The sequence below is a fragment of the Notamacropus eugenii genome, chromosome 5 (assembly GCF_028372415.1).
Source record: "Notamacropus eugenii isolate mMacEug1 chromosome 5, mMacEug1.pri_v2, whole genome shotgun sequence".
In the NCBI taxonomy this organism is placed as follows: Eukaryota; Metazoa; Chordata; class Mammalia; order Diprotodontia; family Macropodidae; genus Notamacropus; species Notamacropus eugenii.
Genome location: NC_092876.1, coordinates 24,811,325 through 24,838,926, shown reverse-complemented (window position 1 = coordinate 24,838,926; position 27,602 = coordinate 24,811,325). Strand labels below are relative to the sequence as shown.

The window sequence follows — 27,602 nt, the reverse complement described above, 5'->3', positions numbered from 1 at the left end:
AACCTAAGAAAGTAAACTCTTTTCTAAAGGACTTCCTATTCAGCAAGAACTGTTGGAAAGACTGGGAAGATGTTTGTAAAAAAAAATACACTGACTAACATTTCATACCATCAGCATTATACATTCCAAAATGTTCATGAGTTCTGTAAATAAAGTGTCACTCAAAAATTCAGAAACTCTATTTAAATATATAAGATTACTCAACTTTTTAAATGGTGTAGAATAGAGAAAGCGCCTTTCACAATTTTGGCAAGGGGGACAATTCTTAATCACGTGAGGGAAAGGGGCAGTCACAGTGGAAAATTCAATACAGTGAAATGAAATCTAAAATGATTTTAACAAAAAAAATCAATGCAGGTGACAAAAGAAAACTAAGAAAAAAATCTTTATTTCAGAAGTCTCTCGCAAAATCCTGATAACTCCTGATAGGGACTTAAAAGAGATACGTAGGAGCAATAACTATTTCTCAAGAGAAAAAAGTAAAGGGAACGAGCAAATCTTTCTCAAAAGAAGAGAGTAGCAAACCTCTAATGGCCACTCCAAAACCACTCACCACTAAAAAATGAAAATAAATATAACTCTTGGAATTCATCTTTTTTTAAAAAATATACTAAACACATTTTATTTTTGGCATATTAGCCAGAGATAACTTCTTTTTCAACAGTAGGCCTAAACAATTTGATAAATGTGCCAGGTAAAAGGGTACTCTTTGCTGGAATACAAGGTAGATATAACATTTTCAGAAAGCATTAAATTTTCTTAATTTTAAAATTGGGAACTTATAACATCTTATTAAAGAATAATGTGTTTAATGAAAAAAACCCCACAAGTTTTGAAATAATTTACCTTTAATGAGAATTTGGTAATGCAAATATTAACAAATTAAAACCTAATAATTTGTTAATTTATTGCACAATTTTATTTTTCTGTGGCACATAAATATAAGCATATTTTGACTTATGAAAAATATTAAAGTATAACCTTGATTCACTGGAATGCTTAGGGTAAGGGTCTGTGTAAATATGGCCAATGTTTAATTCTGCCAGGTAAACACCTTTCAAAAATATAATAGTTCACTTTTTTTGCCTTAATTTTATTGCCTTTACTACTTGTGATAGCTAGGAATCTTGCTGTGCCTTAGTCCTAATTAAGATCAATTAAATCTAGCTTTCTAATATCATGTATAACTTTAGAATACCAGAAACATCCTTCAGAAAATACACATGGCTAGACAAGTTGAATTTTTTATGAGAATCTTTTGCCTTTTCAACAAGCATTAGGTCAGAAACTGGAGCATCATGGGATGATATCACTGAAAACAAATCATAGAAAACATGGTTTAGGGGTGCTAATTTCTTGCATTTGCCAAACACAGCTGTGTACACCAGCTGTTTGACTACAAAGAATTTAAGGTGCTTTTTTCTGAGCCTTGATTTCATACAGTGTACATGAGCCAACATACTAAGCATAATGACTGTGTTAACACTTTCTTATCATAACCTATTTCCTTTTTCTTTTAAGAGTTTCTCTCTTCTTTTCTTTATAGGTTTCTGGAAAGGCATAGATGTTTTATCCTCTACAGTAATTACAAGTACATACTTGACTGTCTCCTGCTGCTTGTTTATACAATATTTGCCTTTTTCCCCCTCCACTCTGTTGCTGCTTTGTTTTTTCATTTTGACCCTTTGGGTACCCATTCTCAATCCTTCTGGATTTTGTGAGTCACTGAGATGTGACTTCTTATTCTTGTATGCCTTGCTTCTTTCTTTCTTTTCTAAACAGTGATCATCATGCTTAAACTGTCTCCTTTCCCCCTGCCAGCCCCCTTGAACTTTGAGTTCAATATACTAAAGGGTAGATTATGGCACTTCCATAATGTGGAGCTGTGTCTTCTCAATGGAATTCATTCCCTTTCAGATTTCAGTGAGGAATGAATCACATCAAAAGATCATGATTTCATGAGAGTTCTTAGAATATACTCATGTAGGGATATAACTCAGCAGTAGATATATTTAAATTTCCACTACTAACCATTCAATTCTACAGGAACTTAAGTAGACTACCTAGTGTAAGATGTCATTTTCCATAATTAGAATAAGTTCATATTATTCAGCTGATGGTACTTCTGAGTTAACTGGAAATCCAAATGAAATACTGAAGTCAGCTGAAACCTAGAAAACCCAAAATGACAATAAACACAAATATTTATGTGTTAATCAATTCATCTGTTATTCTTATCTTAAATTGTATGTAAAATACACATTTATTCACCTCTTTCCATGTTCTCTGGCAATTCTTATTTGTAACTCATACAAATAATTTAATCTATGGCTGACACATCATTTTAAACAAGAAATTTTCATTTTATTATTTTACTGGTAAAGAATTAGTTCTCAGTAATACCAATTTTCTATTTTAAAACGAAATCAAAACTCCTTTCATATGTAGTGAGGTAGCAGAGGCGAAGTGGGCTTCTTTCTTATTCACGGGATGTATTCCTTCCTTAACATAAAGGGTCAGTGTGCTTCTAAGAGTAGGTACATAAAATTGTGTAGTCTGAATGCAATATTACAAAATAAATATCAGTGTTTATTCGCAAAGATGATGGTAAATTTCCATTCTGCAGAAATGAAAAACTCCCTACGCGATCTCTAGGAATTATTGGTCTTTCTGAGCCATGCTTTAGGGAAATATTCCCTTTAGTCTGTGCAGATATATTCCTATTTCATTATTTGTAATTCTAGCACTTAATGCTGCAGGAGCTTTAAATTCTTCTGCAGCAAACTTTAAGACTGCTGTGAAAGGAGCATTTTCGGGAGGGAACACTGAGTACTTTTTGTGGCAGGTGCGGGTTCGAGGACAGCGTGATCTGAAAAGAAACTTTTGACACAGTGAGGCTGGGGCTGGACTTTAGGGAGCCTGGCAGCGGTGCTAGGATCCCTCCACCTGCTCAGTTCTTTGCGGGCTCCCTTTCCTCTCTCTAGGAGGTTTCACGTGTTCCCTGCTACATTTCCCTTCATGCCTGCAAATTGGTGAAAATGAAAGAAGAGTCAACATAGTGAATGTTAGAAAAGTTGTTGGAAAACAGTAACTAATTCTCTCTGGGTGGAGCTATGGCTTTGTTCAGCCCTTAGGAAAAACAATTTAACTTATTGCAAGAAAGTTACTAAATGTCCATTCTCACCACCCCAGACATCCCCTGCAACACGTACAGGTCTGTGATTTCAAAGACAGAATAAAGACCCAATGTACCAAAATATTCCTTGCCACACTTTTGTGGTGGGAAAAAACAACTGGAAACAAAATAAGTTAGTAGCCATTGGTTTTTGCATCTATAAATGAACTTTTGCTTCACAGAGTTTGAGGCAGAAGGAAAGAGTGACTGGACTAGCAACCCTTCCCTTGTCTGAAGGAAGAGGACCTGCCTATCTAGAGCAAAGAAACTCTCTCACGGTTAGTGTGTCTCTCATTTCTCAGGGAAAAGTGCTGTACGTTAATTCTTGATGAGTGAGTGCCTTTCAGAAAGTAACTGAAAGACTCTCCTGGGAAGGTAAAATCTATTGTTGGCTAAGTATTGGAATAGCTAGCTGTGCTTACTTATAGAACCAATCAGTGAAGATTCAGTCTGGAATGTACAGACAGACCTAGAAACAGAATGCTAGGTTATACAATTGTTGGTGTTGGTGGTGGTCTTTCATTTTCCAAGAGGACCAGTGACATCATGAGGGTGATGTCTTGATTTGGATTTAAGTGAAGGAGAGCTGTGCAGTCAACAGCCTTTCTCCTCCAGAGTCATCAAAATTCAGTGGCAAGGCGGAAGTCAAGACAATGGGTAACAAGAAAGAGAAAAAGAGCAAGCATTTATTAACTGCATAGTATATGGCTGGGAGGAGAAGGTGAGGCTGGTGCCCTTGCACAGCTCTCCCTCACTCAAAACAAAGTCAAGGGCAAGTCATGTCATCATTTTTCTGATGGCATGGTTTTCAAAAATGAAGGATGAACACGACAAGTGTATAGTAGGTGCCATGTTGCATTTACAAATATCTCACTGTCTTTATGGCAGGAGGCTAATGGAATCAGCTTCAGGTGGATTTAGGAGAGGTTCACATCATTTCTGCACTGGGCAGTTAACATGAGGACTCTGCTCATTTATGAGGAAGATGGTCTAATGAGCTGAGATCCTCCATTGGGTAGGAGATATGCTCTGTCATTACTGAAGGACCAGCTGTGGATCATCCATAATGATTGCTCTCATCTCCCTTGGTCTCTCAGGACAAAGATCAAGAATTCCTTCTGGTCCATGGCCATACAGCTATGCTTGCAGGTACTTAGGTCAGGAGGGTAGCCACTCTATGCCTCTGAGTCTGTCAAAGGGATCTAGGGTCTGACTCACAGACCCTGGGAAGGGGTTGGGTTGTTGTCCACAGTGCATGGGAGCTGAAAACCCTCAGGGGAGTCTAGTCAGTTCATAGTAAGTGCTTCTGGAATATTTTCAGACATTTGGTTTAGAGTTAGAAGTTAGTGAACTATCTGTCTTTAACAACCAACCACTTGCACTCTGTACAAAAATAGTTAAAATACATAATATTTATTGGGATGAATAAGAAATAGGAAGTACACTCTCCAAATGAAAGCAACAACATTTGAAGAATTAATATAGGGATTCATAATACTTGAGAGTAGAGAGTCTAATCCCCTTTATTATGACTTCTTGGATAATTAGGATTTTAGCTGAAGAAAGAAAGCCAGAATCTGGAAGGTGAGGATGATGGGGAGAATTACAGGCAAAGGGAACAGCCAGTGAAAATGCATAGAACTGGGAGATATGTCTTGTGTGAGGCACATCAGAGTTAGTGTCACTTGATCATAGAAGAAATGGTGGGAGGAGGAGGGGAATAAGGTGTAAGAAGATTGAAAAGGTAGGAGAGGTCAGACTGTGAAGGGCTTTGGATGCCAAAGAAATTTTCTATTTAATCTTGGGGGTGACAAAGAGCTACTGGAGTTCACTGAGTAGGAATCAGGAGCTGATTTGGTAAGACTTCTTAAGCATTTATTAAGCACCTACTAAGTGTCAGAAACTGTGCTAAGTGCTAGGTATATAAAAAGAAGAAAAAGACACCCCCTACTCCCTCCAGGAGCTCACAGAAACATGTCGTTATGTATCAGTTCATATAAGACTTTCCATGTCTTTTGGAAACTATTTCCTCATTTTTTAATGTGAAGCGCATTAGTACTCCATCACCTTCACATTCATGATATATTCAGACATTCCTCAACTTATGGTCATGTCCTTCATTTTGAGACTTTTAATTTTGTTATCACAAAGAGAGCTGCTATAAACATTTTTTGTATATAGTGAGTTAAAATATGTTTTTGGAAGACTAGTACTTCCCTTAATCTACCCTCCCTCTTATTCCCTCTCTCCTTTCCCTCTTGATTCTCCTTTTTGGGAAATATATTTATATATATGAAAGTCTGTGTGTATGTCTTCTACCTTCGTTTGGTCATTCAGATAAGAATAAGAATAACTCCTTTACTGCCTTCCTCCTTCTTTGTAGAATGCTATTTGTTTACCTTGATTATGGGAGGAAATTGTCCATTCTAATTTTCTGGGAATTTGTTGAGTGGCTAAGGTTTTGTAGGAACAGCTAGGTAGGGCAATAGAGTACTAGGCTTGTAGGAAGGAACACATTCACATGTAGTGTATGTGGGTGATCATGTACTAGGCTCATACTCGACTCATTGCCATGTTAATTCTCAGTATCTCAAGTTCTAAGGCAATGCCTGGATATGTTTGGATAGTTCTCTACTTTTAAAGAAAATTGGGACTTCTTTCTCATTAATTAAACAGTTAGTTGTGAGACCTACCCAGTTTTTTGTAAGTACAAACATCAATTTGTATTTAACTATATATTAAAATATTAAATGTTACCTATTTAATTAATTAAAAGAATCTCTGTTCCCATAATTGCTCATCACTCACGTATCAAAGTCCATAATATGTAAGATTAGTCAATATCAGAATAACTGACTGTGCAGTTGATACAGTAAAAAGTGATTACATAGAGACATAAAGGAGAAAATAAGTACATTTACCATTAACAAGTCAAATTTCTACCTGCCCATAATAGCTGATTTGTAAAAGAATGATAATATAATGATAATTTCCTCTCATTGTTTGTTTTTTACGATGGCTCTCTAGCTGGGGAGGGACGAGACAGATATTGGTGGGGAGAGGAGGGAGAAGGTAAAGAGAATAAGTGTATGTAGCATTTATTACATGCTAAATGCTTTACAAATATTATTTCATTTAATCCTCATGACAACCCTGCAAAATAGATGCTGTTATTATCCTCCTTTTACAGTTGAGGAAAATGAGGCAAAGAGCAGTTAAGTGACTTGTCCAGCTAATACATGTCTGAAGCTGGAAATGGACTCAGGTCTTCCTGACTCTGGGCCTATACATTGTACTATCTAGGCGCAAAAAACAGAGGAATGAAAATTGGTTTTTAGAAATGATGATGGTGTTCTAGAATGGTCTAGGAGGACCCTTGCTGCTTGATTTTGACTTGACCCTTACCCTGTATGACTTCCACTGCCAGGGAGGGTTGGATTGAATGAGCCCCCAGGGTCTTGCATGAATTCTGAGTGAGTTCTCATCTCTGAGAATGAAGGGCCAAACCCTTGTCATTCTGTAGAGGTGTGAACCCTCCCTGAGCATTAAGTTATAAAAGGAAGGTTTGGAGTAAATCTAATTTGATGTCAATTATTCTGTCCTGCAGAATTCTCCAGAGCTGAAGGCTTCCCATCTCTTGATTTCCTCTACACGTGGTCAGAGTTGCAGGTTAGTTCTCCAAGGTTCCCTACAAGAAAATGCTGATTGTGGAGGGGGGTGGGAAAGACTTTTAAGACCCCCAAACTCACTTAACCTATGTGTCCATATTGCAAATGTTACATTTGAGGAAATTGAGGCCCAGGGAATGGAAGAGATTTGAGAGGGGGAGGGGGGCAGGGCCCATGGGAACTCTTCTATTCTCCCAAACAGAGCCCTCTCTACCAAGGCAGGTCTTTAGAGATCCCTCAGTGTGGGCCCAGATCTGACCTCAGTTTCTAGGGAATGGGAGCTGGGTCTGAATGCTTTAAGGGGGACTGGTCCTATGGCTGTGCAAGAGAAAAATTCGAGCCTTGGGGTGGGGCTTCCAAGGAGCCTTGGGGACTAGGGAAGGCAGGGGAGCTTCCCACAGGAGGACTTACCTGCTGGGTCCTGGTGCATAGGGCAGGGGGAAGAGAGCTGAAAACAAGCTCCCCATCCCTTTCCCTGTTTGTCCATCCCACCATGGCTGCCCCCTGAAGTCTTGTCTTCCCAAGTCTTTGTCAACCCCTGTGTGACCTTGGGCAAATCATTTCCCATTCCTCAGAGTTTCCTCATTCTGTAAAATGGTGAGTGAGACCACATCATTTCTAAATCCTTTCTGATCTAAAGTCTATGATCCCACACTCAAACCCAGTCACAAGGACTTTAAGATCTATCTTGTTAAAGGGCAGAAATTCATAAAAAAAACTAGGTGACCGAAAGCAGACCCCAGGACATTTGGGAAGGAAGGTGATAAATGTTTGTTGACTGACTAAATGTGAAAGTCTGTTTCAGGGGCTCCTTCTTTGGGGCTGAGTCAGTGCTGACTTGCCTCACCCTCACTGAGGGTAGTGACCTTCTGTGGTCTGAGAGCCAACCTCCAGGACTCAGGCTGTGATAGGAAACAGGGATGAGTGAGCAGGGAATCCGAGGAGAGGTGGGAATACAGTTGCATTCTCCCATCATTCATTGAAGTCACTGTCATCTCAGAGACCTTATCTCTGAGGATAAAGAGGAAGCTGAAATAATCCCTGCCTTCATGGTGCTTCTTTTCTACTAGATGTGGGAAAGGAACACCTTGAACCTGTCTTCCTGGTAAAGGGTGAGCCATGGTAGGGCATGGGGAACCCCAGCCCAAGATCTTTCTTTAATTCAGGATCCCAAATGGAGAAAGAAGACATGGCCCTCCTCTCCAAAGACAGTGATACCTCTTCTCTGGAGGACTCATCTGTGGATTCCAGCAGCTCTGATGATGAGGAGGAGAAGACACACAAGGAGAATGGACAGGAGCATGGGGATCCCGGGGGAGTCAGCCCAAGAGGCAGCAGCATGCCTACAGTCACAGAGCTCTGGCCACAATTTAGGCATGGAAAGGTAGGTGGGCCCCCATGCAGGGAACAGCAGGGGAGGAGAAGCCACAGGGGCTGAAATCCTAACAGAAGCCAGCACCCAGCCATTGCGACAGCCCCAGAGAAGACACCAGAGAAGCAGACATACCAAAACAGATGAAGTCTAGAGCTGGGTAAATAGAAGGACCCTGGGTTAGGAAAATAGAGACAGAGACAGAGACTCATGGACATGCAGAGGATCAGCTTTCTTGAGGAACCTTGCAGACATCTGAAGTCCTGGTGAATTTTTGCAGCAACAGGAGCCAAGGGAGCATGTGAGCTGCTGGGGCTGGGGAGAGCCACCTTCTTCCTTCCCGTCACTTTGAGTAGCAGAAGCCCCTTGGGGATAACCCTCCAAGGTCAACCAGAGGTCCAGTCCTCTTCACTTCTCCCTCTCTTTGCCTTCTGGCTGAGCTCATCTGACCAAGAGAGATCCCAGGCAGACTCCTGAAAAGAATGGGCTAGATAACCCATTTAGGCTCAGTATCTAAGTCTTGAAAGGAAGGTGGGTGGGAGATGAAGAGAGCAGATTCTTTTTTATCTGAGTCCCACCTGGCCACTCTGATGGGAGAGGTCCCTTTCCCACCTTTCCATTTTCTGTTCCAGACTCTTCGTTTCCTCCGACTGTTTGAGTCCCAGAAGGCACCATCTGTGTGGGAGAAAGTCAGAAGGAGAATGAGAAGGAGGAAACAACAGAAGGGACAGTGTGCCTCAGAATCTACCCGAGGGGGCTCCCAGATAGTAAGGCCACCAGGCCCTGAGGAATGCCTAACAGATGATGAGGTAATGATGTAATGGAGGGGGAGGGAAATTTCCATTCCAATTACATTATCAAGTCCAAATACCATGTCAGTCCCCAAACAGCCCATCATTGTAAGCACCCCCAAGTCTCCCTCCATTCAGGTTGACACCACCATCATCCCCACTCCCACTTCTATTTTCTGTTCCCACTCTTAGTCCTTTTGCCAAACCATTCCCTCTCCAAAGTTTTATCTCTGTTCCCAAACCTAATTCACACCCTCTGTTTCACCCTAGACAAAAATGATGGCTCCAGTGGCTCCACAGACTGGCTCTCAATTGTCTGACTGCTCCCAGGACCCTCCCTCAGAGGAGGTGGCCCCATGGCGTTATGGCCCTGCCAAGCTTTGGTATGACATGCTGGATGTCCCTCCCCATGGGAGAGGTTTTGATTATGGATTTCAACTTAAAGAAAAGTCACCAGAGGAGGAGGAGACAACCCAAATAGACCAGCCCTTGCTGAAGGATGAAAACTTCCTGATGGTCACACAGAAGTCCTGGGAAGATGACATAATCTGGGATAACAGAGACATCCAAGGGTGCTTCCCTGATGCCCAGAAAGTATCTCAGGCAGGGTGGATTCCCTGTGAAAAGAGCAGATTGCTCAAAACAGGTCAGAGAGTCCTGGAAAAACTGGGAAATGGTGGAAATGGGGGAGGGGGAATAGGTTTGGTTCATGGCAATAGGGATGGATGTGGGTATAGTGATTGGGATGAAGAGGGGAAGAAATGTTGACATAGAGATGGAGCTGAAACTCGATATGATAATACAAATGGGGATGGGGTAAAGGTGGAGATGAAGGAGGAGATGAAATTAGAGATGGTCATGGGGATAGAGTTGGAGATGGAGATAGGAGTAGATGGGCATGGAGATGGAGATGGGGTCGGTTTGGAGACAGAGTCTTGGGTAGGGATAAATATGGGTAGGGAAACAGGTATGAGAATGTGTTGGGAAAAAAGGTGAGAGAATAGTAATAGGTATGAGATTGGTGATAGGGCTGGATGATTAGATCCTAGGTCTTGTTGGAGCTGACCCTAATCTAGTTATCCTGACTTTCACCCCACTCTTTGCTCGCTCTGCAGGTGTCCATGACCCTTCTCAGCCTGGTGGGTCAATTTTCATCCCAGAGAGTGAAGACCTCGTCTATGGCCGATGGGAAGACAACATTATTTGGGATGCTCAAGCCATGCCCAAACCACTGTATCCTCCAGTCCTTACCATTGATGAAGATGATGAGAACCTCCTGCTGGGTATGAATTTTTTATGATTTAGCTCCATTGCCTTACTTGCATCAGTGAGAGCAGGAAGGGGAAGTTGTGGGAATCCTAGAAGAACCTTGACATACCTCCAAACTGGCTAATGTGGTTCTGGGTCCTGGGGAAATGATTGTGGTGGGGAATGAGTTCAGGGCAAAAAGGCATTATGGGGATCTCTTTGATGATAGTGGGCTCCCTATTACTCTGCTTTTCAAGCAGAGTCTAAATGACCATTTGCCTGGGTTGTGTTCATGGGCTATAGGTTGCCATAGATGTCTTTTAGAGGTCCTTCCAGTTCTCATTGTAAGATGGAGAGATTATGTGTTTAGGTACTAGGGAGAACTCCCTGAGCTCCCAAGATTGAGTCACCTAGCTCAAGAGGCAACAGAGGAAAGTCTAGAAGACATAGTCTCAAATTCTGGCAGTCACCTTGCTCAAATCCTGGCCAGGTATAAATCTATCATCCCTTGACCTCTTCTTTTTTCACAGTTAATATCAAAGAGCCTGTGGAAGTAGAGAGTCCAGCTCCTGAACCATTGACTCAGAAGGAATCTTCAAAGAGAAGCCAAGTCATGCTAGGATGTGGCATCATGGGAGAGGATGAGGCTGAGCAGGTGGGTGTGTTGGGGCTCCAAGGATTTCAGGAGGGGGTTACTACTGAGTGATAGCTGAAGGAAGGAATCTGAGCTAGAAGAGTCCTGAAATTAGCTAGCTGATCCATCCCTACCACACACACAAGGTGTTCTTGCTCATTCAGCCTTTTATGGGAAGACCTCTCAAGAGACAAAAACTCATCATCTCCTGAGAGACAAAAAAAAAAGCTCCTTTGTTGGAGATTCTTTCCTTCCATAAAGTCTAAACCCACCCGTCTGCAACTTTCACTCACCAGTCTCAGTTGTGCCCTTTGTGGTCAAGCAGAACAACACTAACCCCTACTCACAGGCCAGCCCTTCAGAAGTCTTCCCTAGCTACACATCAGTAGATCCCACCAACTGACTCTCTTAGAATCTACTTTCCAGAAGTGCCCTCCCATCACTGTCATCCTCCTGGATGCTTCTAGCTTACCAAGGTTGGGATGACTCTATCTCTCTCTTCCTCTTCCTCCTTTTTTCTTTTTCTTCTCCTTCTCCTTTTCCTTCTCTTCCTTCTCCTTCTTTTTCTTCTGCTTTTTCATTTCTACCCATCCCCCATCACACACATATACATTCACACAGAAATACTTAAGCAATCATTAACTATTATTCTGCTTTGCTACAAAGGACAGATGTAGGAGCCATGGATAAAAGGTGTAGAGAGACAAATGTAGGGTTAATGTCAGGTTAAGTGTCCTAACAATTTGGTACCCCAAAGTGGATTGGGTTTATCATCACTAGGGTATCTTTTAGCAGAAATCAGATGCCTTCTTGTTGGGCATTTTGGAAAGGGGATCCTTGCTCACGGATGTTTGTGACTTGATAATGTCTGAGGTCTCCTGCAACTCTGAGATTCTGTGACAAAGGTACTGTAGCGGACACTGTATACATCCTGAGAGGCCCACAGGACCCTGCTTCTCCACAGAAGGAAGGAAGTTCATTTCTATCTCTCCCCTTCTGGGGATTGGCCATTGCAATGCCTGAGGGTTCAGATTAATCTCAAGGTCTTTTTTGCTTATTCTATTGTCATCCTGTTGTCTCTTCCCAGAATCCAGTTCAACTGAAAGCCAAGGACCCCTGGAACCTGTCCAATGATGAATTTTATTTCCCCCAGCAGCATGGGCTCCAAGTTTCCTTCAGAGTCCCTATAATCCAGGTGAGATTACCAGATATTTTTCTCATTCCCCCGCCATCTTTCTTATATTGGTCCAAGAACTTTTCCAGGGAAGACCATCAGAGTGTAGTCTGTGCCAAGTTGTGTCTCTGAGTGGGAGGAGCCAGACTTGGAATCCAAAGGTCAATCCCAGATTCCCTGAAGACAAAAAAAAAAAGAAAGAAAGAAAGAAGAAAGGGACTTCCTTCCCCGCCCCTCCCCCCCAACAAAGACAGAGATAGAGAGACATGGTGAGGGATACTACAATAGAGACAAATGCAAAGATAGAAATAGAAAGGTCAAGGGAGAGGGAAACGCACAAAGCCAGATAGGGGGATGGGAACACAGACAAAAGAAGAGACCGATAAAGATGGGGCTATAGGGGCAGAGGCAAAACCGAAAACAACAGGCTCAACTAGGCTAATTAGAAGAAACAGAGAGACAAAGAGACAAAACCAGAGATCCAGAATCAGAGAGAGAGAGACAGATGGGGGGGAGGAGGGAGGGAAATAGAGCAGTCGGTGGCCAGAATCATCTTTGGATTCCAAGCCCAAGGCTGGACAGTCTGAAGAGGAGGAGACCCCCAGTGGTCATGGGGAAGGCTCTCTTAACTCTGATCTCATTTTTCTAGCATTCAATACCAGCACTAAAGCTACATCCCAGACTCTTTCCTACCCACATGGGAGTTGAACAACTCCGCATGTTTCATCGACCCCCACTCAGGAGGCTGGGCAGAGGGCCCTACCCTATTCACGATTCAATCCATCACATCCGAAAGAAAGCCCAGGTAAGACCTGTAAGTCCTCTGATCTGTCCTCATATTTTTCTGAGATCTCATTTTGGGGTCAAAAATGCTAGGTAGAAAGGCAGAGGAGATGCCCTGCCCTGAGTGAGAAGGTGGAAGTCAGGATACCTAGCTCTGTCCCTGTTTTATTGTGGGACTTGGGACAATCCCCTTGGGCCACCCTGGTCCACAGGTTTCTTATATGTAAAATAGCATATATTAAGGGGGCGTGGACTTGGTGGTCTCAAGGCAATGTTATATTGATAAACTTGTATGGTTCCATGCTTTGAGTACTTTTTTTTTGTTTTATTTATTTATTTATTTTTAGATTTCAACATACATTTCCACAAAATTTTGAGTTCCAATTTTTCTCCCCATCTCTCCCCTTCCTCCACCCCATAACACCTTGCATTCTGATTACCCCTTCCCTCAGTGTGCCCTCCCTTCTATCACACCCCACCTTTCCCTTATCCCCATCTTCTCTCTTTTCTTGTAGGGCAAGATAAATTTCTATACCCATCACCTGTATCTCTTATTTCCCAGTACTATGCAGTGACAATTCTCAACATTCGTTTCTAATACTTTGAATTCCAACTTCTCTCCCTCCCTCCCTCCCCACCCGTCACCACTGAGAAGGCAAGCAATTCAGTACATGCTATACATGTGTCGTTTTGAAAAAGACTTCCATAATAGGCATGTTTTGTAAGACTAACTGTTTTGCCTTCCATCCTACCCTGTTCCCCCCCTTTTTTTCTATTCTCTCATTAGACTTTATCCCTTCCCAAAAGTGTTTACTTCTAGTAACTATGTCTCCCATTTGCCCTCCCTTTTATCATCCCCCTCACCCTACTTTGTCCCCTTCTCCCCTACTGTCCTGTAGTGTAAGATAGATTTTCATACCAAATTTAGTAAGCGTGTTATTTCCTCCTTAAGCCATATGTGAAGAGAGTAAGCTTCACTTTTCCCCTCTCACCTCCTCCCTTTTGTCCTCCATTGAAAAAGATTTTTTTATCTCTTTTATGAGTGATAGTCTGTGCCATTCCATTTCTCCCTTTCTTCTCCCAATATTTTCCTCTCTCACACCTTAATTTTATTCTTTTTTATGGATATCATCTCTTCTGATTCAACTCAACCTGTACTGTGTGTGTGTGTGTGTGTGTGTGTGTGTGTGTGTGTGTGTGTGTGTGTGTAATCTCTCCACCTACCCAAATACTGAGAAAAGTCTCAAGAGTTACAAATATTATCTTTCCATGTAGGAATGTGAACAGTTCAGCTTTAGAAAGTCCTTTATGATTTCTATTTCCTGTTTACCTTTTCATGTTTCTCTTGATTCTTGCGTTTGAAAGTCGAATTTTCTATTCAGTTCTGGCCTTTTCATCATGAATGCTTGAAAGTCCTCTCCATCATCGAATGACCATTTTTTCCCTTGAAGTATCATGTTTTGAGTTCTAAGTTATGGAAAGGACCTTGAGGTGGGGCCACCTGCCTGGCATTAATGTATTCCTGCCTCTTCCCCCAGGAACGGCAGCAGAAGCTGCAGGCTTCCGGGGGAGGTCACATGTTTTTTATGAAAACAATCCGGGACTTGAGTGGGCTAGATGGACATCTTATTCTGGTTGAGTGGAGTGAGGAAAATCCACCATTCTTGAACCAGGTTGGAATGGCCTCCCAGATCCAGAGCTATTACAAAAGGGTAAGTCCTAACTACCAATCAGGGAGATGGGTTGGGAAGGTGAGTCTGCCCCCTGCCAGGTCATGAAGGAGACACACAGGGCTACTTACTCCCTAAGCACAGAGTAGGAGGAGATGCTCTTTCTTTGCCCAGTAGTACAGAAATGGCTCAGTATTTTAGATAACTTCAGTAGCCATGCTCAGTAGATGCTCTGGCAGGGCCTTCCTCTCTGTCTCTGTCTTTGTGTTTCTCCAAGGTAATGTGTCTAACCATTTCTGGAGGTATGTTGCTATGTTCATATTTTTCTGTTGGCTTCCCTCTATGCATTTCAATCTTTCTGTACCTTATTCCCCTTTCTCTGTCCCTCTGTCTTGACTCTGCCTCCCATTTCTCTGCTTTTTTTCTTCCTTAGTCCTTCTTGTTATCTCATCAGTTCTTTTACTTTTTCTTTTCTTTTCCTTTGTTGTTTCTTGGTTATCTCTCTATATGCTCCCTCTTTCTTCTCTGTCTCAAGTCCCTCTCTGTCTCCTTCCATTCTTTCCTTTCCCTCCCTCCCTCCCTCTCTCTCTGTCTCCCTCTCATTCTTCCTCAGCCTCTCTAGCTCACTTTCTTCCTCTGTCCCTCCCTCCCTTTTCTGGTCACAATTTTATGAATCATAATTTTCATCCCAAGCCTTGAGTCCTAAATGGAGCTGGATTTTCTGTGCTCTAAATATTATAGGTAGATGAATAGAATGATATGTAAACTTACCTCTTCACCAACCATGTCCAAACTGATTCTATTATTTTCTTAATCTGGTAGTAACTCTGAAGGCATTTCTTCTCAGTGACTTACTGGTACTTTGTGGAGAAAAGGTTTACTGTTTCTCCTCTGAATTCCATAGTGATTATTGTACCCTGCACTTCAGGGACTCCACAGATCAGCACTGACTTTTCTCTCAAGGTACCTTGCCGCACTTCCCTAGAATAGATCTTTAGAGTCAGCCAGACCATCACCATGTCCGATATCATCCTCCTCCCTAATGCTTCTCCTTTCCTTTGAGCAGATTTCTCTCTCTTTCCTCTGCATCTCTCCTTTCCCATGCTTCCATACCTCAAGGCTCATCCCTCCCAGAGAGACCTCCTTATGTCTTTATAATCAGTAATGCTCAAGTGGGATGGCTAGCTAAGAGGTGCAGTGAATAGAATGCCAGGCCTGGAGTCAGGAAGACTCATTTTCCGAGTTCAAATCTGGCCTCAGACTCTTAAGCAGCTATGTGGCGTTGGGCAGGTCACTTAAGCCTGTTTGCCTCAGTTTCCTCATCTGTAAAATGAACTGGAGAAGGAAATGGCAAGCCACTCCAGTATCCTTGCCAAGAAAACCCCAGATTGGGTCATGAAGAGTTGGACTCAACTGAAATGCTGGAAGAGATACCACAAATGGACACATGAATTGAGTGGAGCATTGATTAGCAGACTTGAGGGGATCCTGGCAGTTGGGCATCCACCTTAGTGTCTGGGGCTAGTTCCCTGCTGAAACTTTCTCCTTTCTCTTCTCCAGAAAATTGGGAAGGACCCTGGGCCTCCTGCCTGCAAATATGGAAACCTTGTATTCTGTTCATCCTCACCCTTCCTGGGGAAACTCCATGCTGGACAGTTCTTGCAGGTAAAATGTCTTCCCCTTTTGATCCTAGATCTATCTGAATCAGGACTCCAGCAGCTAGATGAATTGAGTCTTGTATCATCATCTCCACTCTCCTGTCTCTCCTCTTTCTTCCTGCAATTCTGTTATCTTTGCTTATCTTTCCTTCACTCTCTCTCTTCTCCCTCTCTCTCCCCCTTTCTTCCTTCCCCTTCTCCCTCCCTCCCTTCCTCTCCCTCTCCTTTTGTCTCTCTTCTCACTCTATATCTCTCAAAGTAGCTCTCTATCTCTTTTCCTTTTTTTCTTCCATCCTTTCTTTCTTTGTTTTTTTTCTCTCTTTCTCCTGTCTCCGCTGATTCCTCTTCCTTTTCTTTGTTTCTATCTATCTCTGTGTCTGTCTTCAACAGACAATACAAATGAATGGAAGTGAAAGGAGGTCCCTTTTGGGGAATTGTAAGGGGACCAGTTTGGCTGGAAAGTCCATTGTGTGAATGAGAGTATCAGTTAGCCAATCTGTAAAAGTGGGTGGAAGACACTTTTTCATTTCTCAATAGGCTCTGGAGAACAAACTTTTTCGGGCTCCCATCTACCTCCATCACATGCCAGACACAGACTTCCTGATTGTGGTGACCAAAGCAGGTTACTTTCTGAGGGAAGTGAAGGATGTGTTTACTGTTGGGCAGCAGTGTCCACTGGATGAAGTTCCAGCCCCCAACTCAAAAATGGCAAAGAATTACATCCATGGATTTCTCCAGGTAGTATGCATATGTATGTGTGTGGTGGTGGGTGGGAGGTATGGAGTTGGACAAGGAGGGAGGTCTCAGGTATAGGACTGGGTTCAACATGCAGTTCTGTTCTTTCAAAGAAATATCAGTGGCTCAACATTGGAAAGTCTGTGAGACTCAGGGTTTTCCTGCTCTGACTCTGATTCCTGGGAGCCATGGGAACATGAGTGCAGAATCAGGTCACAGAGGCTAGGGTGTGAGAAGGAGGTGGGCTCCTAGGAAGTCAGGCTAGGAAGGCAAGGCAAGGGTTAAAGATTAGGGGTTGACCTCAGGGATAAGGGACAAGAGGACCAGAGGTCCGCTTTCATTTTCCCTCCTCTTTTCTCCTCCAGGTGTTTATATATAGGCAGTTTTGGAGAAGCCCTCACAGGCCTCGGAGGATTCGAATGGAGTACATCCGAAAGGCCTTCCCCAGACTAGCTGAGAGCAGCATTCGAAGGAGGCTCGCTAAGTGTTCTGATTTCCATCGGACAGGTGAGGGGCCAAACTCAGAGGGACCAGGAATGGTAGAAGGGATGGTCAGGGGTAGAAGAAGAAGGGCTGCAAGGTGACAGATGGCAGGCTTTAGAAGTGGCCTATCAAGGGAGACAGGAGGATAAGGGAGGGAATGTTGATGGACCTCAAATGCCAGGATGATGAAGGGGGCATGAAGGTAGGATAGAAGCTTAGCAAGGTCCCTGCTGTCTCCCCAGAGTGAGTGTTTGTATCTTTCAGGAATGTATTTTAATTGGTGGGTGCTGAAGGCTGGATTCCGCTTGCCAAGTGAAGACGAGCTGAGGGTCATGCTGACGCCAGAGAAATGCTGCGCTTTATATAGCATGATGGCCGCCCAGCAGCGTCTCAAGGTGAGTATGTCCACTTGCTTGGTGAATGGGGCATGGAGTGAGAGGAGCTGAGAGAAGTAATGTGAGGTCATGGAATGATGCTGATCTGGGCATCAGGGCCCCTAAGTTTGAAGACTGATTCTACTGTGTCATAACTTTGGGATGTTGGACAAATCATGGGAGTCAGTTTCCTCTAATGTATAAAGAGGAGGTCAGACTGGCTGGCCTCTGGGGACATTTCCTGCTCTGAGATCCTATCATTTTAGATTCTCTCAGTAGCCCTTTATCTTGAGGGTGGGGAGAATATAGCCCTGCTCAAACGGGACCTCCTTCTCTACTCCATCACTCCTAGGACCCTCCCATTTTGTGATTGTGAGCTCCTTGAAGGAACGGATCTGTCTTTGGCTAAGCACACTGCCTGAAATGCTTATGGAATGATTGAATTACTGAATTGTGACAGGATTTATTTCTCTAGGATGCTGGCTATGGGGAGGTATCTCTCTTGGACACAGAGGAGACCAGTGATGACTGCATGTGTCTAGAAGATGAGGTAACTATGAGTCACCTGGTCTGGAGTGGGAGACTTAACTCTGACCTTCTGGAACTGTTGGTCTGAGAGGGAGAGGGGAGGTTCTATCCTGGGATATTCCCAAAGGAAGACTGAATCTATGAAGAGATAAAGATTAAATTCCTAAGTACCGTTTCCTCTCAAATACTGCTCCTTGCTTTCAGTAGTCTGGCATGCTGTAACATCAGTGCAATACCCACAGCAGCCACTATTTCCAGGGTGAATTCACAAAATATAAACTCTCTTCCTCAAAGATGAAACCAAGTCATTTATTCAAACACCAGAAAGCCAAATCCACCATAGTAATAAAGAAATCTGTACACATTATCAATACAAGGAGCACGCCCATCCCTAAGCTTTCCCTCCATTAGACCTCCCCACAAACTCCCTTAGACAAAAATCACTCCATCTCTCACTCCTACTAGCTGCTCTGCTCTGCCCTATCTGCTGTCTCCCAGCTCTGCCTTTCCTGCCCTACCCATTCAGCAAGCTCCTTCCACCATCAGCTCCATGTGACTCAAGTTGTGGGCTGGGCCAGAGCTCCAAGTAGGTCACATGGTGTTATTAAGGGGTAGGGAAGATCTTCCATTTCCCTTACCATTACACATGCACTGAGCCAAGTGCCACTGGTTGTTGACATTGGGAAAAGTCACCATTTTGGAGAAAGCAGGGAATTTGGAGGGATGGGGAAGGGAGAGACTCAACGCTGAGCCCTCCACTCAGACTAACTTGGCTCCTCTACCTTGAACACTAGGTCCAGGCTGCCCCATGGAATACAACTAGGGCCTTCCTGGCAGCCACCAAGGGACAGTGTCTGCTGGAGGTGAGAGGAACAGCTGACCCCACAGGCTGTGGGGAGGCCATTTCCTATGTCAAACTCAAGGTGAGCTCAATGGGCCTTGGGCAGAGGAAAGATGGGCCAGGGGGAGATATCAAGTTGGAAGGGATAGAGAGATGTGAAGAGAATGAAGAAGACATTGGGTGTAAGGGTGGTGGGATTGGGGGCAGGGGACACAGCAAATCTTTGGAATAGAGGAATGATGGGTTGAGGAAGATGTAGAAATATGGTGTGTATGGATGATGGAACAAAGACACTGGTAGGTACTAGAGATCAAGGATGAACTGATTGGGGGTAGGAGATGGAGGAATGAAAAGAGATTGAGAAAGAAAATACTAGAGGGTGAAGGATGAAGGATTTGGGGGAGAGGCATGTAGAGATGAACAACTGAAGTGGTAGAGAGGGTCTGGTGGGCTATGGTGCCATGTTGAGTTATTGGGCTGGTGAGTGTGGAAGGTGTGAGTTGGAGGAGGATGCAAGGAGACTTAGTGGGGATGTGGAGGTACCTCAGGTGGTTGAGGCATACCCCAGATGTCTGGATCTCACTGTCTGATATTGTAGCAGGAGAACAAAACCCGCTTGGAAGGAGGGAGGCTAATGGGTACTGATGCAGACCTTCGACGTCTCACCCTAAAGAAAGCCCAGAAGTTGCTAAGGATACTTGGGATCTCAGAGGAGGAGGTGAGTAGGTCTCTCTGGTGTCAGAGAGGCATTGGCATAGGGGCCATGGCTCTCTCTGTTCCTTGGTGAGGTAAGGAGCAAGGAGGCTGCTTGGCTCAGCCAGGCCCTTTCCCCTTGTCTCTGGCCCAGGCCACCTAGCGTTTACAGGTTCTTGGTGGGCTACAGACCCAGGGAAAGACTCCTCTACACTCATCAGAATTTCAGATGAAGCATTTATAGGTCTCCACAATCTGGCCCCCAGCTCCCTGTCAGGCCCGATGTCTTAGCACCCCTTTCCTTTACTCTCCATTCCTCCTCTGTGCCATGTGGTCTTCAAGGCCTTTCCACCTGTCTAATTCAAGGAGCTGTCTTCCAATCTCAGCTCAGGTATGACCATATCCTATAGGGCCAGTGGCTGAAATTCTAATGGCATCCAGGACATCCATTCATATCGGTTCTAAGAAATGTTAAGAGTGAGGAGGAAAGGCTATGGGTGGATTTTGGGAGCCTGGGATGACTTGCCTCTAGTTGTGGGCGAGAGGCAGGTGGGAGATGGTGGAGGAGATGAAGACTTTAGTGTCTAAAGTGGTGATGATGCCTTGCTTGAGGGAAGAGAATTATTCCCACCTCTAGAGATGTGGCCAGATTCCATTCCAGTCATGAAAGGGTCAGGGGACAGGCAGTCTGAATGAGGTTAAGGAGGTAGAAGAGGGCCAGAGGCATTCAGGAAAGATTGGGAGCCACCCGCCACCAAGCAGGTCCCCTCCCAGGGTAACCTCAGAATGAGTGTCTTCTCCCATGTCTCTCCATCAGATTAAGAAGCTCTCTCGCTGGGAGGTGATTGCAGCTGTTCGAACCCTGTCTACTAAGGAGCTAAACTCAGGGACCAATTCCAGAGACCTTACCAAATTTGCAAGAGTGTCCCAGTCCTTAGCAGCAGAACAGCAGAGACGCTTTGAGCAAGAGGTCCAAACAATTTTTGACCTCCAGAACAGGTATGGGGGATTTGTTGGGAGGCAGCAATTCTGGATGGAGTCTAGGGCTATGGAGGGGATCCGGAGGAAGGGACTATAAATGAAGAGCCTCTCAATGCATGTCTCTTTCTGCATACCTTCATGGGAAGACCTCTGGGTTTCCGCCAAGCCTTGTCTTGCTGTGTCTCTATGACTCCCTGGGAGGATCTCTTGAGTCTGTGTCTCTGTGGATTTCTGTATATATCTCCATGGCGGCATGTGTTTCCCAGCCTGTTTTTCTGTGGTCGCAAGTCTCCAGGACTTTCCAGATGCATCTGTGTGTGTGTGTGTGTTTCTATGTATACCTCTATGGCTGTGTTTTCCAGACTGTTTTTCTGTGTTTCTGAGTCTCTAGCACTCTTTGGGTGCATCTGTCTCAATGAAAATTTCAGTATCTCTCTAGGGAGGGTCTCGGTGGACTTCTGTGTCTCCCCATGCCTCAGTGTCTGTGCCTCCCCTCTGTCTCTCTGAAGATAACTGAGTGTGACTCTGTTTCTTTTGGGGAGAGTTCTGGGTCTCTGGGGTTCCTGAAGTGTGTCTGTGAATATGAATGTCTCTCTGAGTGTCCCCAGAGTTCCAGAAGATCACATATGTGACACAGCTTCTGCTCCCTCCCCTCTGCACATCTCTGGGTGGCTGTCTCTCCCTCTCCCCCACCCACCTATGTCATTGGATCCTGCATGACCCAAGGTGCCTTTGTTCCCTGCTGGGAGAGATTGGTCCTAGGGCCCAAGGGCACTGATCAGACTGATATCTAGGAGTTAGGCTTTGGCCCTCACAGGACCCCACTAGAGTCTGTAATACTTCTGTGGTGTGTCTGTGATGGCCTGACTAATGCTATAGCCTGCTCCATCTTCCCCTCTGGATGAAAGCTTTTCAGAAAATCTGACCTGAAGGTATATTGCTTATGGGTGGAGGACAGATTTGGGGCATGATGCTCAAGCTACTTTCTCAAGTCCACCCAACCACCCTTCTCTGTCCCTGTCAGGGTCCTGTCTTCTACTGATGTGCTGTCCACAGATACAGACAGCAGCACATCAGATGAAGAAAATAAGCACATGATGGACAGCATGTGTCGTGATATTGAGGACCTGCTGGAGGGTAAGACTAATCCTCAGAAGCTGAAGAGACAGAAGGAAAAGCGAGAGTGTCGGGAACTTCAGCAGCTGATGCTCAGAAGAGATGGAGGTGCTCATCTCCCAGAAAAAGGCAAGACAGAGAAGCAGGGTATGTGATAAAGGGAAACGTGGGATGCCAGGGGGCCATGTCCATGGGGGAAGTGGGAAGTGGGATGGCTAAAATCTTTTGTTGCAGCAGGACAAGGTTCCTGCATAGAAAGTTCAACATTCCACAGCTTGTTACAACCACCTCTGAAATGTCATCGCGTTTCCTTTTTTCTCTCTCCTTTTCTCTACGTTTTTCTTTGTTTGTCTGTCTGTCTTTCACCTTCATTATCCTTTATTTTCTACCTGTTTCCATGTTTCACTTTCTTTCTGTTGCTCACAGATCGGGGCTCGGCCACCTCGAATCCTGTAACACTGGTTATCCATCGAACGTATGTTGATGAGTCTGGCAAGGAGTACGTGCGGAGTGAGATAGTCCGGGAACCAGCAGTGATCAAAGCATACATCCATGTGAAGACCACCAAAGATGAGGACTCCATGTAAGGTCAAGGGAATGACTGAGGGTAGGGTGAGGATGGAGGTGGGGGTGGGTGGTGTTGAGAGGCACCTGAGAGTAGGCCGGGGCTGTGTGGGGAGAGGGGGTTTGACTAATGTTAAAGGAGAGGTCAGGAGGAGAGAGTCTTATTGATTTGAGCAAAAGATTTATCAAGAGTGACTACAGGTTTACCCAGGAGGGTTATATCCTCAGTTATCAAAAGACCCCAGACTTTATGGTTTGGGGAGAGGATTCCACAGCAACCTTTGGTCTGCTATATAATGTTGGGCAAATCGTTTCCTCTCTGGACCTTAATTTCTGCCTCTGTAAAATTCAGGGCCACTGCGTGACTCAGTGGATGGAGCTCTGGGTCTGGAGTCAGGAAGACCTGAATTCCAATCCGGCCTCAGACACTTCCTAGCTGTGTGACCCTGGGCAAGTCACTTCACTCTATTTACCTCAATTTCCTCATCTGCAAAATGAATGGGAGAAGAAAATGACAAACCACTCCAGTATCTTTGCCAAGAAAACCCCAAATGGGGTCACAGAGAGTTGGACGTCACTGAAATGATAATAAAAATGGGGGGAGATAATGGGGTTAATTATAGTGGAAGGGTGGCCACAACTGTTGCAAGTTACTCCAATTTTTTTTGCTTTTATTTCTCATAAAAGGGGGTGAGAGTCTTTGCTCACTGTGCCTCTCTGAACTGGTCATAAGGAGGTTTAGAGTCTTGAGGGAAGGGGCAGTCTAGGGATTGGGTGGGAGGCCAAGGGGTCTGTGGTTCCATGAGGTCTGGCTACAAGGCACATGGGTCTGGTAGGTATGGAGGTACCCAAGGAATATAGCTCTGCCGGGTTCTGAAGATGCGTTATGGGCAGGTCTTGCATCCTAGAAGGTAGCCTCTAGGCTAAGCCTGGAACATAGGTTCTGAAGGGCCTCCTCTGGGCTCTTTGCTGGGACAGCCGGCAGTTCTTTCAGTCTGATGAGAAGAAGCGGCAGGAATTGCGAAAAGAGAAGAAAAGACTTCAAGACAGACTCCGCCGAATCCGCATAGCGAAGGAAAGGAAGGAGCAGAAGGGACACCTTTCCTCAAAGAAGCTTTCCAAGCCAGAGGCCTCCAAATTGAATGTAAGTAAAGGAACTGTCCTGGGTCCTCTGGGAATGCAGAAAATTCTGGGTGAGAGTCAGATATCAGGATGAAGGTTCAAGAGGTCCCCCCGGGGTGTCCTCAACCATCACCCTTCCAGAGGCAGTGAGGGAGAATGGGTTCTCCCTATTTTAGTAGGAAGGTCACATCTGATTGAAGTGACCAGCTGCACTGGGCCTTTCTCCTAAGCCTTGGTCTACACTTATTCTTCTTGGTCTTGCACCATGAATTCTGATTTTACCTGGGAGTTGGAGTCTTGGTATAAGCCACATTTCCCAAGCCTAAACTTCGACCTACTATGTAGCAGCCTGACTTCTAATGCCCCCAAATTTTATATCTATGATGGGTGATGCTAATGAACCAGTTTAATCTGACCTGTGACCTCCGAGAGGGCAACATATCAAAGTGGTCCAATCTCTGATACCTTTTTCTGCAGCTAATATGTGGTTCCTGTGGATCTCATGGACACATTAAGACAAACAAGATGTGTCCTAAGTACCGTCCACCCAAGGGCCTGGCCCCCAGGCTCAGAGTCATGACCCAAGAGCAAGAGGAGAAGGAACTGGCGAAAAGACTCCCTCAGGAATCTCTTATCAAAGTCCAAGAAACCAAACTGTTCATGAAGAAAAAGCTATTTGAAACGTAAGTAGGACAAGGGAGAGGGAGTGGAGAAGTGGCTAGAATCCATCTGTGGGCCTCCCTAATGGTTTACCTAAAGATAGATATCAGGGCACAAGGTGAGGGGGAGGGGGGCATGAGTACAAACAAGAGGAATGGGATTCTGGGACATGAGTTCAGGGAGCTTGAGTCTCTTTGTGAGAGACCTAGGGCTACTCTCCAATCACTTGGGAATAAGGACCATCAAAGCATGGTGAGGAGAATCCTAGATGGGAAGGGAAGGTGTAGTGTTGCTTGGAATGTGGATATGAAGGTCAGTCTCCTTCCCCTCAGAGGCTTAATACCAGACTGTTGATAGTGGAGAAGTTTAGTGACCCAGAATTAGTTGGAGAAATCATGTTGGGGTGGGGGAAAATTTGGAACAAGAGGGGAGCTCAGGGTGGTCAAGGGGTCTCATGACTATGCTTTTTGCAGCATGAGTGAGGTCCAAAGGGAGACACTGAAGGTGAGAATTGAGAAAAGGACCCTGCCCCGGAAGAGCTGGTCCAGCCCTCCCCAGAAGAGACCATCTGTGCATGTGGATTCTGATGAAAGTTTAAGCTGTGTCCGGGTAAGACTGATCATAGAACCAGGGGCTGGAGAACTAGAAGGCTCCTTAGAACATAAGCTATCTGTGCTTGGAGTGCCTTTGGGAGCATTTATTAGATGAAGAACTAAGGTCCAGAAGAGGGAATTGATTTACCCAAGATCCCCAAATGAGAAATTTGGAGATTGGGTCAGGATTCTGACCCAAATTCCTGAGTTCCACTATAGAAATGTAAATGCTGCCTATTCCCCCATGTTTCTCCTCACTGTCTCCTGGAGGAGCTCACTGAGTCCCTGACAGTTAAGAACCAGAAAGGATAAGGTGAGGTAGTTCTCACAGTGTGACCCTTCCTCATTGTTGGATCCCAGCCTTTACTCACTTTCCTCCCTCATCAGGCTAGGTCCTTCACACTTGTGGAACATCATCCACAGTGCCTTTAGTCCTTGAGTGCTGCCAAATCAACAGGTTCTAAGAAATCTCAGCATAAACAGTAAGATGAATGTATCAGCTGGTTCTAGGGACCCTGGACTGTCACTTTCTGGCCCATCTTTAGGAGTAAGTCTCCTATTCCAAATCTGAGGTTGACAAGTTTCCATAGAGATGCTCTAATTCATTGGCTGCTCCTTCTCAGCATTTTCTTTTCTCCATGTTCGAAATGATAGCGCTGGGAAGAATGAAGTGGATTTTTTGTCTTTTTACTCAGCGCTGAAAACCAGTGTTCTAGATTAAACCAAGCTAGGCTAATGTCTGTAATTGTGCTGGGTAGCTTAATATGTCAAGTGATTCCATGATTCCGTTTGATAGATGGGAGGGCGTCTTTTCTCCATTCCTGACCTGGTCCAGAGACTCAAACTCTGAACCTTCCCTCCCCACCTCCAAGCCTTCAAATAGTCTAGGAAACAGAAAGGAGATAGGGCATGGGTCACATCTCATAGACCTAACCAAGTGATATTTATTTTCTCTGCAGCATCCATGCCAGCCTGCTGCTCCTTGCCCTCCATCCAGGGGACATTCAACATCTTCTTCTCATTCAATGATGTCTCCCCAGGTTCCTTTGGAAAAGACTGAGAGTCCTTCTGTGCCATTCATAGCCAAATCCCCTCAGAAAACTCTGCTACCTCCAGTCCAGTTAGCTCAGAGCGAAACTGAAACCCTCTCATATCCCAAACATAAAGATTGGAATCTCCAAAACTGTCTCAAGCAGAAAGACAGAAATTTAACTGAACCCTGCCAAAAAAGGCCAGAGTTCATGGCCCAGACTCAGAAACCAGCAATCCCTCCACCCAAGGCAGGCTTAGTTCTTCCAAGCCATCCGACCCATCCTGCTAGACAGTCTCAAGATCCCCCAACATGTTCAAAGCCACTGTTTGAAGATTCATCAGGCCATCAGTCCAAGAGGTTCAAAAACCCTCTGTGCCAGTCTGGCCAGGAATTGACCCAGGAATCCAAAGTTGTTTCCAAACAAATTCCTCAGAATGGACTAGACACATCACTTCAGAGACCACCATTGGACAAAGATAAACAGCCAGCCCTCCTATGGAAATCAGGTACAGGGGTAAGTAGCATGGGTCAGGAACATGGTCACTGGGGGTCATGGGCTTAAAGTGGAAAATTCCTCAGGGTTAGGTGGGAGGGAGAACCTAGTGTTGTCTCTAGTGTGGAATGGAGATAGTGGGCCCCAACTGGAAAGGGAGGGAATGTTGTGGAAATCAAGAACATTGGAAGATTATTACCAAGACCATAACCCCATTCATAGGAGGAGGAAGGGAAATCCCAAGCCTCCCCATGTTGGGCCTCACCTCCCCCAAAATATCCAACTGGTGATTGTGCCCTGTCCCTAATCACTAATAGAATCTTTATCATCCCTTCCAACAACCCAGGTACACCAGGCTCCTTCTCAGGACAGAACCCCAAAAGGCCTGACCCAGAAGCATCAGGCTAGTGTTCTGTATGAGGATCTCCAAGTTTCTGACACAGATGAAGAGGATGAAGAGGAAGAGGAAGAGGAAGTATTGCATAAATGAAGAAACGCGAAGAGTATAAGGTTTTGCCCTCTCGAAATATAGGGATGTAAGGATGCTGACAGGTGGAGGGCAGATAAGATGTAATTTTGAAGAGACCTTGTAGCCCTGCTGTATTGGAAAAAGCATTTTATTTAGGACCATGGGATCTGATTTTAAGTTCTGGATCTTCCACACATGAAGCCTTAGACTTTTAAACAGTTCTGATCTTCAGTTTTCCTATCCATCTCTAAGACAGTGGCATTGGGTAACATGTTCTCTAAGGGTCTTCTAGTTCTAGACTAGAGGAATGGTGAGGGGTGAGGGGTTATAGATAAGTTAGAGTCAGCCCTTGAGGTCTTCCTATAGGAGGGAGGTCTCTGTTAATTTTATTTTTTCTCAGGAGCTGTATGGAATCAAGATCAGCACTTTTTTGACTTTGTTAATTTATTTTTAGTTTTCAACGTTCATTTCCACAAGATTTTGAGTTCCAAATTTTCTCCCCATTTCTTCCCTTCCCCCATTCCAAGACTTGCCTTCTCTTCTATCATTCCCTCCCCCCTGCCCCCCCCCCCCCCCAGTTCTCTTATGCCTTTCCCTTCTACTTTCTGTAGGGTAAGATAAATTTCTATACCCCATTGTCTGTATATCTTATTTTCCATTTGCAAGTGAAAACTATTTTTAACATTTGTTTTTAAAACTGAGTTCCATATCCTCTCCCTTCCTCCCTCCCCACCCACACTCATT

At 44.5% G+C, this 27,602-nt stretch overlaps 1 protein-coding gene and 1 pseudogene across 1 annotated transcript; one reads left to right on the top strand and one right to left on the bottom strand.

Moving 5' to 3' along the window:
* Positions 1–2,527: 2,527 nt before the first annotated feature.
* LOC140507433 (ubiquitin-fold modifier 1 pseudogene) lies at positions 2,528–7,273 on the bottom strand (annotated as a pseudogene).
* Positions 6,781–26,965, top strand: LOC140503652 (transcription initiation factor TFIID subunit 1-like). The gene is made up of 24 exons (XM_072607801.1): positions 6,781–6,844; positions 8,010–8,227; positions 8,848–9,024; positions 9,277–9,652; positions 10,122–10,289; positions 10,785–10,909; positions 11,976–12,083; positions 12,712–12,867; positions 14,384–14,557; positions 16,076–16,180; positions 16,711–16,911; positions 17,274–17,415; positions 17,656–17,786; positions 18,241–18,315; positions 19,088–19,216; positions 19,733–19,852; positions 20,645–20,826; positions 21,833–22,071; positions 22,351–22,507; positions 23,467–23,632; positions 24,088–24,293; positions 24,744–24,879; positions 25,823–26,410; positions 26,736–26,965. Exons 2-24 carry the CDS (start codon positions 8,018–8,020, stop codon positions 26,877–26,879), a joined length of 4,215 nt encoding a protein of 1,404 aa, XP_072463902.1. The 5' UTR covers positions 6,781–6,844; positions 8,010–8,017; the 3' UTR covers positions 26,880–26,965.
* Positions 26,966–27,602: the final 637 nt, after the last annotated feature.

Bases quoted from the DNA above. Each gene is read 5' to 3' on its own strand.
- LOC140503652 (XM_072607801.1), top strand. From the start codon at position 8,018: ATGGAGAAAGAAGACATGGCCCTCCTCTCCAAAGACAGTGATACCTCT. The intron at 12,868-14,383 runs GTAAGACCTGTA...CTCTTCCCCCAG, and splicing joins ACATCCGAAAGAAAGCCCAG to GAACGGCAGCAGAAGCTGCA. The intron at 16,912-17,273 runs GTAGTATGCATA...TTTCTCCTCCAG, and splicing joins ACATCCATGGATTTCTCCAG to GTGTTTATATATAGGCAGTT.